The sequence below is a fragment of the Amblyraja radiata genome, chromosome 27 (genome assembly GCF_010909765.2).
Source record: "Amblyraja radiata isolate CabotCenter1 chromosome 27, sAmbRad1.1.pri, whole genome shotgun sequence".
Lineage (NCBI taxonomy): Eukaryota > Metazoa > Chordata > Chondrichthyes > Rajiformes > Rajidae > Amblyraja > Amblyraja radiata.
The window spans coordinates 16,582,123-16,594,637 of record NC_045982.1 but is presented as its reverse complement, the minus strand read 5'-3'; the positions used below and the strand labels follow the sequence as shown (position 1 = coordinate 16,594,637).

The 12,515-nt window shown below is 41.7% G+C and overlaps 1 protein-coding gene across 14 annotated transcripts in view; it reads left to right on the top strand.

The window, feature by feature from the left end:
* The window catches only part of macf1 (microtubule actin crosslinking factor 1), a 437,138-nt gene that overhangs the window by 138,066 nt on the left and 286,557 nt on the right, over nt 1-12,515 (top strand). The window contains exon 1 of one of the 14 annotated variants that reach the window (XM_033045285.1): nt 6,578-6,683. The exons of the other annotated variants lie outside the window; for them this stretch is intronic. Coding sequence (XP_032901176.1) covers nt 6,593-6,683 — 91 coding nt within the window. The 5' untranslated portion in view covers nt 6,578-6,592. Of the gene's footprint in view, nt 1-6,577; nt 6,684-12,515 lie in introns of those variants that run through there. 14 annotated transcript variants of the gene reach the window in all.

Here is a 12,515-nt window from a genome sequence, read left to right as displayed (position 1 = left end):
TTTTTTTTTAAAACACCAAAAAAACCCCCTGCTTGACATTGAAACTCTTTTTCAGAGGTAATTTTTTCAGAAGTTGGTTAAGCACCGGATGCATCAACAGGCAGGAAGCTGGTGATGTTATTCCCTTGAATAGATGAAAAAATCCAAAATTTAAGCGCGGAGGCATCGCCCGAGAGGAGTCTATTGCAGCCAGTTTCTAGTTTCCAGAGAACTGTTGGAGGAAAATGTCTGACCCCAGCTCTTCCTGGATCCTGCCTGCACTATTTGTTGTTGGGCATTTTCTCAGCATTGTTATTCAGTGGTACTTCTGCAGACGCAATCCAGGCAGAAAAGGTGAGTATTCTCCATCTTGTAAAGCACAATTTGGCTGATAGCAGAGATTAAGTATTTCAAATAAACTTTTAACTTTGACGGTGTGATGCCTGCTTTTTTTTATTCATCTTAAGTTGTTGCCCCTGTACTTCACTGTGAGTTGTTAACCGTGCAATGAAACATAGAAACATAGAAAATAGGTGCAGGAGTAGGCCATTCGGCCCTTCGAGCCTGCACCGCCATTCAATATGATCATGGCTGATCATCTAACTCAGTATCCTGTACCTGCCTTCTCTCCATACCCCCTGATCCCTTTAGCCACAAGGGCCACATCTAACTCCCTCTTAAATATAGCCAATGAACTGGCCTCGACTACCTTCTGTGGCAGAGAATTCCACATATTCACCACTCTCTGTGTGAAAAATGTTTTTCTCATCTCGGTCCTAAAAGATTTCCCCCTTATCCTTAAACTGTGACCCCTTGTTCTGGACTTTCCCAACATCGGGAACAATCTTCCTGCATCTAGTCTGTTCAACCCCTTAAGAATTTTGTACGTTTCTATAAGATCCCCCGTAAATCTTTTAAATTCTAACGAAACAAATGCAAACACCTTTTATTTCCATTCCTTATTGGGATGGTGCTGCAGCAGAGGAACAAACCCAACCAGATACATTAAACAGGGATTAAGGTTTCAGTTTTGTGTGGAACACATTGGTGCAGAGATGAAAGGTATTATAATACAAATAACAATTATTCAACATTTTAGATGATATTTTTGGTACAAGTTTTTTAAAAATCGTTTAATTATAAGCAAGAGGAATTTCACTACAAAGGAATTTTAAAAAAATCATTTAAATTTATGTTTTCATGCCCAGAAACAAATAAGGTTAATTTCTAGTCAATCCTGTTGCAACATTAAGGTTGATAAAGATTCAGTTTGAGATGATTCTTTCAAACTGAAGTCAACATTTTACACCTTTTTCCCACCAATTCATTAGGAAAGAAAAGCTCAGATTACTGGTACAGTTGATGCCAACATGAACAAGAAAGGAGCAATTCTACACAAGGTGTTTTTTTAAATGCAGCTGTCACATTTGTATGACTAAACCTGAAGCATTCTGGGTGTAAGGTGCCATTTCAAGGCAAGTTCAGTGGAACTCTAATACTTCCTATTCATGGTTTACTGTTTTGAAATAGAATGCAGATGTGTTATAATTCATCACTGCCATTTTGTACCCTTTGAAATCCATTCAAGAGTTAATTTTAAAAAGGTTGATTGTTAAAACGTTTTTTCTGCAGGATTAGGAAAAAAAGCATTTAAGCCACAATTTCTCCAAAATTGTGCAAGTAGCACTTTAATAAAGTATAACACCCAAAGGCAACTAATGAAAGTTAATAAATGTCAGCTCTGTAAACCCACATACCAAGAAGTGAATTAGTCAAATGCTTCAAGAAATTAATGCCCCAAGATTGACAACTTAATCTTCTGATTGCTGCAACAATATCCTATTGTACAATACTTTCTAAGACAACTCTATTAAAATGAAATAAATGAATGAAAATTAATAGAGACATATTGAACTAAAATATTTCATGTCTTTACGATGCTGCACAACAATTACAGCCTATAAAATATTCTTGAAGTGTGATCACCATTGTAATGTCCGAAAAGATCAGTTTGCATATGTGTTTAAGAAGTAACTGCAGATGCTGGAAAATCGTAGGTAGACAAAAGTGCTGGAGAAACTCAGCGGGTGCAGCAGCATCTATTTCCTTCGCTCCATAGATGCTGCTGCACCCCTTCAGTTAGCATATGACCAGATAATGTGTTCATGGAGATGTTTATGTAGAGATATTTTTGCTGAGCCATATGTGATAGATGTATCTCATGTTAATTATTGACTTTTTGCACAATCTTCTCAATCCTCTAAAAGATAGAATAATTAATGTTGTACACTTTCTGTTTTTATTCACACTTAGTATGTGGATACTACTTGCAAGGCTGGTATCTGCTGTCCATTCTCCCTTCCCCCTGAGAAGATGGTGATGAGTTTTATACCTCTGCAATTCTTTTGATGGAGTTATCTCTCGTTGTTCTCAGTTAAGTCTTGCAACTTCGATCTATGAAGAATTGCCGCTACTTTTCCATGTCAGATGGTGTGTGACTTGGAGGGAAACATTGCTCAGGATCGAGGTGCTCTTGGGGTCTTCTGCTCCGCTTAGCTGTCTAATTGTCGTCACCGTTCATGATGCGACGTATGGCTGGACTACAGAGCATTGTTCTGAGCCGAAGATAGACACAAAATGTTGGAGCAACTCAGCGGGACAGGTAGCATCTCTGGAGAGAAAGAATGGGTGACGTTTTGGGTCGAGACCGTTCTTCTGTCAGAAGAAGGGTCTCACCCCGAAACGTCACCCATTCCGTCTCTCCAGAGGTGCTATCTCTCCCTCTGAGTTACTCCAGCATTTTGTGTCTATCTTCGGTGTAAACCAGCATCTGCAGTTCCTTCCTTGCATTGCTCTGGGTCATTGGTGTGGAACCACATGCTTGGATCTACTAAATGCTGTCTTGTGCTACTTAGAATACATACTGCATTGCAGCTTCTATGGGTGATACATCAACTTTAGTTATGTCTGATGCATCTCTAGACATGCTCTTCAGTACTTCTCAGTGAACCATGGTTGATCAGCTGTCGGAGTTTCAGGGGTAGAGCGATGGATGTCCCAAGCCATGTCATTATGGAATGTTGTGTGATATATTTCTGCCCCATCTGATCGTATCATCTTATGAATGCCTAATATTGGGCTGCCAGATATGGTCTGAGGTTACTCGTATAGCATGCTGCACAAGATGGATCTTCGGTGTCCACATGGAGTATGTACTGGTCACTTCTATCACTGCAGTCATAGGCAGATGATCTGCCACAGATGATTTGCAGAGTTACAGAGGTCATACAGGGTAGATTGGTTGTTTTGCATCCCTGACTGGTGTTATTCCTTGTATTTGCTTGTGAACTACCTTCTGCAAACCCATGACATACCTGAGTCTGAAGAAGGGTCTCGACCTGAAAAATCACACATTCCTTCTCTCCATAGATGCTGCCGCACCTCTTGTGTTACTTCAGCACTTTGTACCCAGGACATAACGAGCTTGGCCAGTGGTGCTACCAAGTCATTTCAAGATGGACTTTGAAGTCTCCCATCCAGAGTATGTTCTGTACTCTTGCTACTTTCACTGCTGCTCACCACCAGCTGAGGAAAGTTGCTCGTTGGTAATCAAAATGATTTCTTGCCTGTTTTTGACTTGATGCCTTGAGAGTCCATGGGGTCTTGGATCTATACTGAGGACTCTTTGGCTACAACTCTCGGATATAAACCGACGTGCTGCCCTCTCTTGTTAGTCTGTGCCACTCTTGAGAGAGAATGTATATGGTATTGTGATAGTGTCGACACATTGTGCACGAAGTACTATCGAGTGTAACTTGATTCATCTGGAAGATGATTCTTCAGTTTAGGCACAGTCCCACAGATGTTTGCAAGGTGGACATTGTAAAACACACTCGGCTGACATTGTGTGTGAATTTGTTGATTTGATCAATGCAAACTGATCTATCTGGTTTTACCCATTTTCTGTTTTAACATGGTTGTGACACAGCTGAGTGGCTTGCTTGCCAATTTGTGACAGGAGCTGGGTGTAGACCACATTACTGCAGGTGTGTGTTGAAGTCGAGAACACCTGCAGATGATGAACATTTGAAATAAAAACAAGGCCGCAAATACTCAGCAGCTTGGGCGTCATCCTAAAATGGTTCATTTACCCACCTCCCAACCCCTCTCAAGGGACATGAGTGAACTGGATGGGTTTTTAATGACAAACTGGTGGTTTCAAGGTCGTATTACCAAGGCCATTCAAAAAAAAAAAATTCTTATTACTGATTGCATTTAAATTGCATAGCTGCCACAGTAGTATTCAAATTTGCTTCCCCATAATGTTAGTCCAGGCCTTCAAGTTACTTGCCCAGTTACTCAACCACTGCATCAACACCAATAATGAAGGATCTGAACTTTGAAGTTGGAAATATTAATTACCCTTGGAAGGAGACATTTTGAAAGATTTCAGTGGTGTGTATGTACTGAATCACAGGATTATCCTCCTCTGAGCTAGACTCGTATCACCAGTTCCAAATAGTTTGCATTTGCTTACATACACGAGAATGTCCAAAATACATAAAGTATTGAATGAGGATATTGGAGATGCAAGAGACTGCAGATGGTGAAATTTGGAGCAAAAACAACCTTCTGGAGGAACTCGGCAGGTTGAGCAGTACACGTTGGAGGATAGGAATTGTTAAAGTTTCCTATCGCAACCCAGCATCAGTCCACATTAGCTGTCGTGGCTCTTTTATAATTCTGTGTCCTATGTGCAAATGTGCAAAATCTTGAGAGACGGGTTTTTTATGGGGCTTTTTGTCTGCATTATGCAATATGAATTTGACTGCATTATGAAACGTGTGAATTCTCACCACCTTTATGCATAGAGTCATACAGCGTGGAAGCAGGCCCTTCGGCCCAACTTACCCATGCCAACGAACATGCCCCATCTCCACCAGTCACACCTGCTTGCTTTTGGCCCATATCCCTCTAAACCTATCCTATCCATGTACCTGTCTAAATGTTTCTTAAACGTTGCAATAGTACCTGCCTCAACTGCCTCCTCCGGCAGCTTGTTCCATACACCCACCAATTTCTGTGTAACAAAAAAAGATACCCCTCTAAATCTTCCCCCCCCCCCCTCTCTCACCTAAAACCAATGTCCTCCGATTCTCGATTTCCCCTACTCTGGGCAAAATACTATGCGTTCACCCGATTTATTCCTCTCAATATTTTGTACGCCTCTATAAAACCATCCCTCATCCTCCTGTGCTCCGAGGAATAAAGCATTAGCCTGCTCAATCTCTCATAGAAACATAGAAAATATGTGCAGGAGTAGGCCATTCGGCCCTTCCAGCCTGCACCGCCATTCAATATGAACATGGTTGATCATCCAACTCAGTATCCTGTACCTACCACATCTAACTCCCTCTTAAATATAGCCAATGTACCGGCCTCAACTACCTTCTGTGGCAGAGAATTCCACAGATTTACCACTCTCTGTGTGAAATTTTTTTTTTCTCATCTCGGTCCTAAAAGTCTTCCCCCTTATCCTTAAACTGTGACCCTGTCTCCTGTTAGATCCGTTCCTCGAGTCCTGGCAACATCTTGGTAAATCTTCTCTGAACCCTTTCAAATTTGATAACGTCTTTCCTATAACATGGTGACCTATACTGAAGACAATACTCAAAATCATGCCTTTAAAACATAACATTATTTAAAAATAGAAAATTAAAAAATGTTGCTGATTTCAAATGACAGCATGTTTAACATTCACACTATTTGGTTTATTTTGTGCTTGAAGCAAATCGGTTAAATTTTATAGCTTCAGTGTTTCACTGAATCACTATCAGCTTTGAGGAAATGACGTTCGACTGCCATGTTTTGTGGAGGTTGATCTGAGCAGTGTACTGGAAGCATTGCAGCACAGCCACTGCAGCAAATTGCAGGTGAAGACAGCAGAGAAGTTAGAAAATTATTGTCATACCCGGATTAAAGGCTTGCTGTCTAATGCCAGAGCTGTGAAGGATATTTATAGCTCTGAGCACTTTGCCCATGTTATCCGGGCGAAGCAAGAGAAAAGGGAAGTGTTTGCAGCCTGTGAACATTGCTCTATGCCTGAGTCAGCTCAGTATTGTGGGCCACTGGAAAATTAATTATTAGAGAAGAATGAAGATAAAGCAACTTGTGATTGTAATTTATTTATTTTTGGCAACTGGACGATTGGAACAAGCTGGTCTGGATTTTTTAAAGATATTCTACTAACTATGGAAATGTGCTGGTGCATGTGGCAGATCGTTACTGTTTATTGCAAGACTGATCTTCACCTCGGCTGCTATCATTTCAAGATACCACAATAAATCCATGGAATATTTTTAAACTTTTGATTCAGAATTTGAATATCTCTCTCAGACACTAGCAACATTCGGCTTAATATGGGCTCCTAAGTTCTGCGGCGTGCTAAGGCAGTTTGAGCAGAAGAGGGCAAATCCTCACTGGAAATTTCAGAGTGGGCAGTTACTTACCACTGTAACCACTTACCACTGTTACTGACCACATGCCCTCTTACCACACCCCCGACTGCATTCTATTCCTCTTGAGTTTCAACCTTGCAGGAGAGAAGTAAAGCATGTCAGCATTACGAGCAGCAAACATGTGGGGTCTCTACAGCAATGACAGGGAGCTAAATGCAAGTCTTGTCTCCTTGATGTGTTGCATGGGTCAGTACAATGTTTTCATTCTATTTCTTCTGTACATATGGTAATATTACAACTGTAATATAATGAAGTATAATGTAATCGTATCCTGTAATGTAAAAGCTAATATCATGATAGCCATTCAAATTTCGGAAACGCGTGAATGTGTATTATTTACTAATCTTGAAAAGTAGCAAGTGTGAATATTATCTTTCGAGTGACGGCATTTAGTACTTTTGAAAAAGTTTCTGTCCTCATTCCTCATTCTAATCTATCTTTGTTTCTTCCTCTCTCAATCCTATCCCCACAATGAAACAAAATTGGATAGGATAAATGAGGCAGTTTTTTTTCACTGAAGATGAGGAAAGTGAAAGATGATCTCCTGAGTTATACAAGATTCCGTGAGGGATTGCCTGGGTAGCTGTCAAAAGGTCATTTCCTCTCACTGAAGAGCCTTGAATGAGGGGCATAATCTCCCAATCAAGGAGCTGGTCACTCGGAACTGACATTGAAATGTATTTAGGTGGGGGGGTTGCAGTTCTGCACTTTGGGTTGTGAATGCACAGTGAATCGATAGATTTTTAGACTGCAAAATTTAAAGGGAAAACATGTCATAGGCACAGGATTGGCCATAATGTGATTGGTATTTCAGATTTTGAGCAGCCCTGTGGCCTACTATTTGAATTGTTCTTGCATTTAATGTTTCACAGCTTTCAAGGTGCTGATGAAGATAGTGGACTGTGAAAAATTATCATTTCATTCTGGTGCTAATATTTAAAGTTTGAGTTATCTAATTAATCCTGGGTAGACACAAAATGCTGGGGTAACTATGCGGGACAGGCAGCATCTCTGGTGAGAAGGAATGGGTGAGGTTTCGGGTCCAGACCCTTCTTCAGACTGATCAGAACGGTTCAGCCTGAAGAAGGGTCTCGACCCGAAACGTCACCCATCCCTTCTCACCAAAGATACTGCCTGTCCCGCTGAGTTACTCCAGCATTTGTGTCTACCTTTGATTTAAACCAGCATCTGCAGTTCTTTCCTACATAGTTAATCATGGGAATATGTGGTATTCAAGTATTGCACAAAATGGCACAAAATCTGCAGAATTTGTCTTCTCGTGAGAGTTCCAATTCAATCATTTTATTTTTGTTAAATTAATGCCTGTAATCATTTAGGTTGTGATGCATTGTATCGTGAATGAGTTTTATGCTGATTTGGGCACCTTTTGAAATGGGTAATAAATTCCTGATTATCTGGAAGCTGTGACTGGGCACTGACAGTTGTTCATAGAGGGGAAGTGAAATGTGTAAAAAAAAAATGAATGATACTGTTCTATTTTTAAACCATTTGACTGGGAAGTGACACATGATTTAATGCCAGATCCCTCCTTCCTTTATTATACTAGCTGCAAACTTACTCAAAACAATATGATTTTCGTCTTCAAAAATAAATTATTGGGTTGATGCTTAGTTATTTATTGAGGTAGTATTTTGTGTACTGCTGTTTTGAAGTCATTACTTCCGCATCCTCCACATAGCCATGGCAATTCACCTTGAAACTTCAAAGGTTATGGGGAGAAGGTGGACAAATGGGGTTCAGAGGAAAAATAGGTCAGCCATGATGGGCGGTCGGGGGGGGGGGGGGGGGGGTTTCCCCCGCCACGGGTACCATGTAATCCTGTGCTACCTGCTCCATGGGCGGATAGTCGGCGACTAAACCGTCTCCCCCACCTGGTTTGCCAGGTGAGGAGGGGGCTGTGGACCCCCAGCAGGACCAAAAACAAAACCTGTCAAAGGGCGGATGAGCTTCTAGCGAGCCAACGGCCATCCACTCTTCAGTAGAAGTTGCGATCACTGTCGCATATAGCATTGTAAGGAATGATAATAATGCACACACACCAAAATCCTATACTTCCAGCAGCGGAAGGGTGAGGGTGGGTCGGAAGGACAGAGATGTGTAGTCTGTCCGTCACTGTTCCCGTCGGAAACCATCACCACTGCGTCGATAATGTTTTCAACGATGATGAATGAATGAATGGTGGAGTAGATCTCAATGGGCCGAGCGGCCTAATTCCATTCCTACATCTTATGGTTTTATGAAATTATATTGAATTGCACAGAATAAGGTTAATATACTATCTTAAATGATGCAATGAAGGTTCATTTTATATTGGCCATCATGTTACAAGCATGCTCATGACAAGATTTGATTGGCAATCTTCAGAACTTCTATCCTCAGATAAGGCCAGACTGAAAGTAGTAATTTTATTTTAGTCTTTCATCTTCCTATTACTGAGCTCTGAAGGAAGCACTTGCAGATGTGTTGTCGATTTAATACCCTAAAATCAAACTCTTGCAGTCACTCTGATATCCTCGTGGCTATTTGTGCAGGCCCTTCTAACAGCAGACGATGTACATAATCCACCAGTTTGCCTTGGTTATTGCATAGACACAAAAAGCTGGATTAACTCAGCATCACTGGAGAGAAGGAATGGGCGACGTTTCGGGTCGAGACCCTTCTTCAGTTGCGCTTGACCGTATCGGTCCACCATGGTTCATTCGTAAAACTCTCTCAAGGCTATGCCCTCAAGCTCCACCAGAAATGTGAGCACAAAATCATGGATAACAACACAATTGCTGCTTTGTTTAACTGCCCTTTTCATTTGATAAAGTGCGCCTCAGAGTCTTTGTCATTAAACAGAACAATATTGTTACAACCATTCCTTGAATGTTAGCATTTAGTCAGAAGAGGTTTTACTTGGTGGGCTGTTGGCAATGTGAGATGGTAGATGGCATGTCGATGGGTGCTCTGTCTTTCTGTCTCTCATTTTTATACGCATTAAATATTATACTGAAAAATGGATTAAAAGCATGAAAATAGGTACATAGTACAAACTCCGAAGGTTCAATGCACCTATCTATTGCTTTTGATTAAGCTGTGCGTTCAGATGCAGCACAATAATACGCAAACAATATATTACAATGGGACATTGTAAAGGACTAATTAAATCCGACCAAGGTTATATTGCAATTATTACTGAAACTGAAGTTGGGATTAGGGTGACGAGAGAAAGTGTGAATAATCAGGACCTTTATTTCCTTGTGGGCGTTGGGCAGTAGGTAGAAGGGCAGTGGCAGTGAGGAATTATTTATATGACACATTCACATTGATCATCCTACCTCATTACATGCTCAGCAGGTTTCTTAGAATAATTGTTGTGCGGTATAAAGTAGTGAGAATGGTCTTCAGTTTAGAGATACAGCATGGAAACAGTCACTTCGGCCGACAGAGTTCATGCCAACCATCCATCACCCATTAGCATTCGTTCTATGTTATCCAACTTTCACATCCACTCTCCACACCTAGTAGTGGCAATTTTATTTAGCGGCTAATTAATCTACAAGTCCACATGCCTTTTGAATGTGTGAGGAAACCGGAGTACCCAGAGGAAACCCACGTGATCACAAGGAGAACGTGCAGACTCAGACAACACTAGAGTCAGGATCCAACCTGGATCTCTGGTGCTGTGAGGCAGCATGTCTACCAGCTGCGCCGCTATGCTGGCCCGTCTTAGTGGCCAATTGGTACTTGACCCAAAATGGGGAGTTTAATATTTGTTCAATAACATTCAAGAGGCATCTTGATAGATATTTTGAATGGACAAGGCATGGCGGGACATGAAATGAATGCAAGCAAGTGGGCATGCTCTAAAGAGTCATAATAATTGGCACAAACAAGGAGGGCCAAAGGACCCGTTTCTGTGCTGAATAGCTGACTCTAATGTGAGCATTTGATGAACTTAAAGCTAATTGGCAAAAGTTAGTACAAAGTTCATTGTGGCCTTGATATTTGCTATTTAAAATTGTGGTACTAATGAGAACCTTTCAAAGTCAGTGCATGACTTTGTCAAAATAACGTACTCTTTGAAATACAGGACCATGTATGTCAACATCCATGCTGGAACCAAGTTTCTATTTCCATAATCTAGCTTCCATGGAAATCAACCGTTCCCTCCACCCCACCCCACCCCAACTACAAACTACGTTCGTATGTATAATCTTATGTATAATATGCGATTTTTTTAAAAAAAGCATATTCCGGGTCAGTCAGCATCTGTGAAGAGAAACAATTAACATGTCAAATGTTATTGGGTCATTGACCCGAAATGTCACCTTTGGAGTATCATGTACACTTCTGCTTGCCAGACTGCAGGAAGGTTATAAAGATTTGCAGAGAGTACAGAAGAACTTCAGGAAGTTACCTGGATTGGAATATTCTAGCTATGAGGAGACGTAGGACAAACCTTGATTATTTTCACTGAGTGTCACAGGCTGAGAGCCAACCTGATATAGAAGAGAAACATAGAAACATAGAAATTAGGTGTAGGAGTAGGCCATTCGGTCCTTCGAGCCTGCACCGCCATTCAATATGATCATGGCTGATCATCCAACTCAGTATCCCGTACCTGCCTTCTGTCCATACCCTCTGATCCCCTTAGCCACAAGGACCACATCTAACTCCCTCTTAAATATAGCCAATGAACTGGCCTCGACTACCCTCTGTGGCAGAGAGTTCCAGAGATTCACCACTCTCTGTCTGAAAAAAGTTCTTCTCATCTCGGTTTTAAAGGATTTCCCCCTTATCCTTAAGCTGTGACCCCTTGTCCTGGACTTCCCCAACATCGGGAGCAATCTTCCTGCATCTAGCCTGTCCAACCCGTTAAGAATTTTGTAAGTTTCTATAAGATCCCCTCTCAATCTCCTAAATTCTAGAGAGTATAAACCAAGTCTATCCAGTCTTTCTTCATAAGACAGTCCTGACATCCCAGGAATCAGTCTGGTGAACCTTCTCTGCACTCCCTCTAGGGCAATAATGTCCTTCCTCAGATTTGGAGACCAAAACTGTACGCAATACTCCAGGTGTGGTCTCACCAAGACCCTGTACAACTGCAGTAGAACCTCCCTGCTCCTATACTCAAATCCTTTTGCTATGAAAGCTAACATACCATTCGCTTTCTTCACTGCCTGCTGCACCTGCATGCCTACTTTCAATGACTGGTGTACCATGACACCCAGGTCTCGCTGCATCTCCCCTTTTCCTAGTCGGCCACCATTTAGATAATAGTCTGCTTTCCTGTTTTTGCCACCAAAATGGATAACCTCACAGTTATCCACATTATACTGCATCTGCCAAACATTTGCCCACTCACCCAGCCTATCCAAGTCACCTTGCAGTCTCCTAGCATCCTCCTCACAGCTAACACTGCCCCCCAGCTTCGTGTCATCCGTAAACTTGGAGATATTGCCTTCAATTTCCTCATCCAGATCATTAATATATATTGTAAATAGTTGGGGTCCCAGCACTGAGCCTTGCGGTACCCCACTAGTCACTGCCTGCCATTGTGAAAAGGACCCGTTTACTCCTACTCTTTGCTTCCTGTTTGCCACAGAGTTCAGGAACAGGCCCTTCGGCCCACAATATTGGTGCTGAACATGATGTCAAGTTAAACTGATCTCATCTGCCTGTACATGACCCATATTCTTTGCACTTCCATGTGTCTATCTAAAAGCTCCTTAAACACCACTATCGTATCTGCCTCCATTACACACACACACACACACACACACACACACACACACACACACACACACAGACACACACAGACACACACACACACACACACACACACACACACACACACACACACACACACACACACACACACACACACACACACACACACACTGTAACGATGACAAGACCTCTAGTTAGGCTAGATGGTCGGTCTTTTTCCCAGGATGGAGATGTCAAATAGAGGATGCGGGGAGAAGGGGAAAGTTTACAGGAAATTTACAA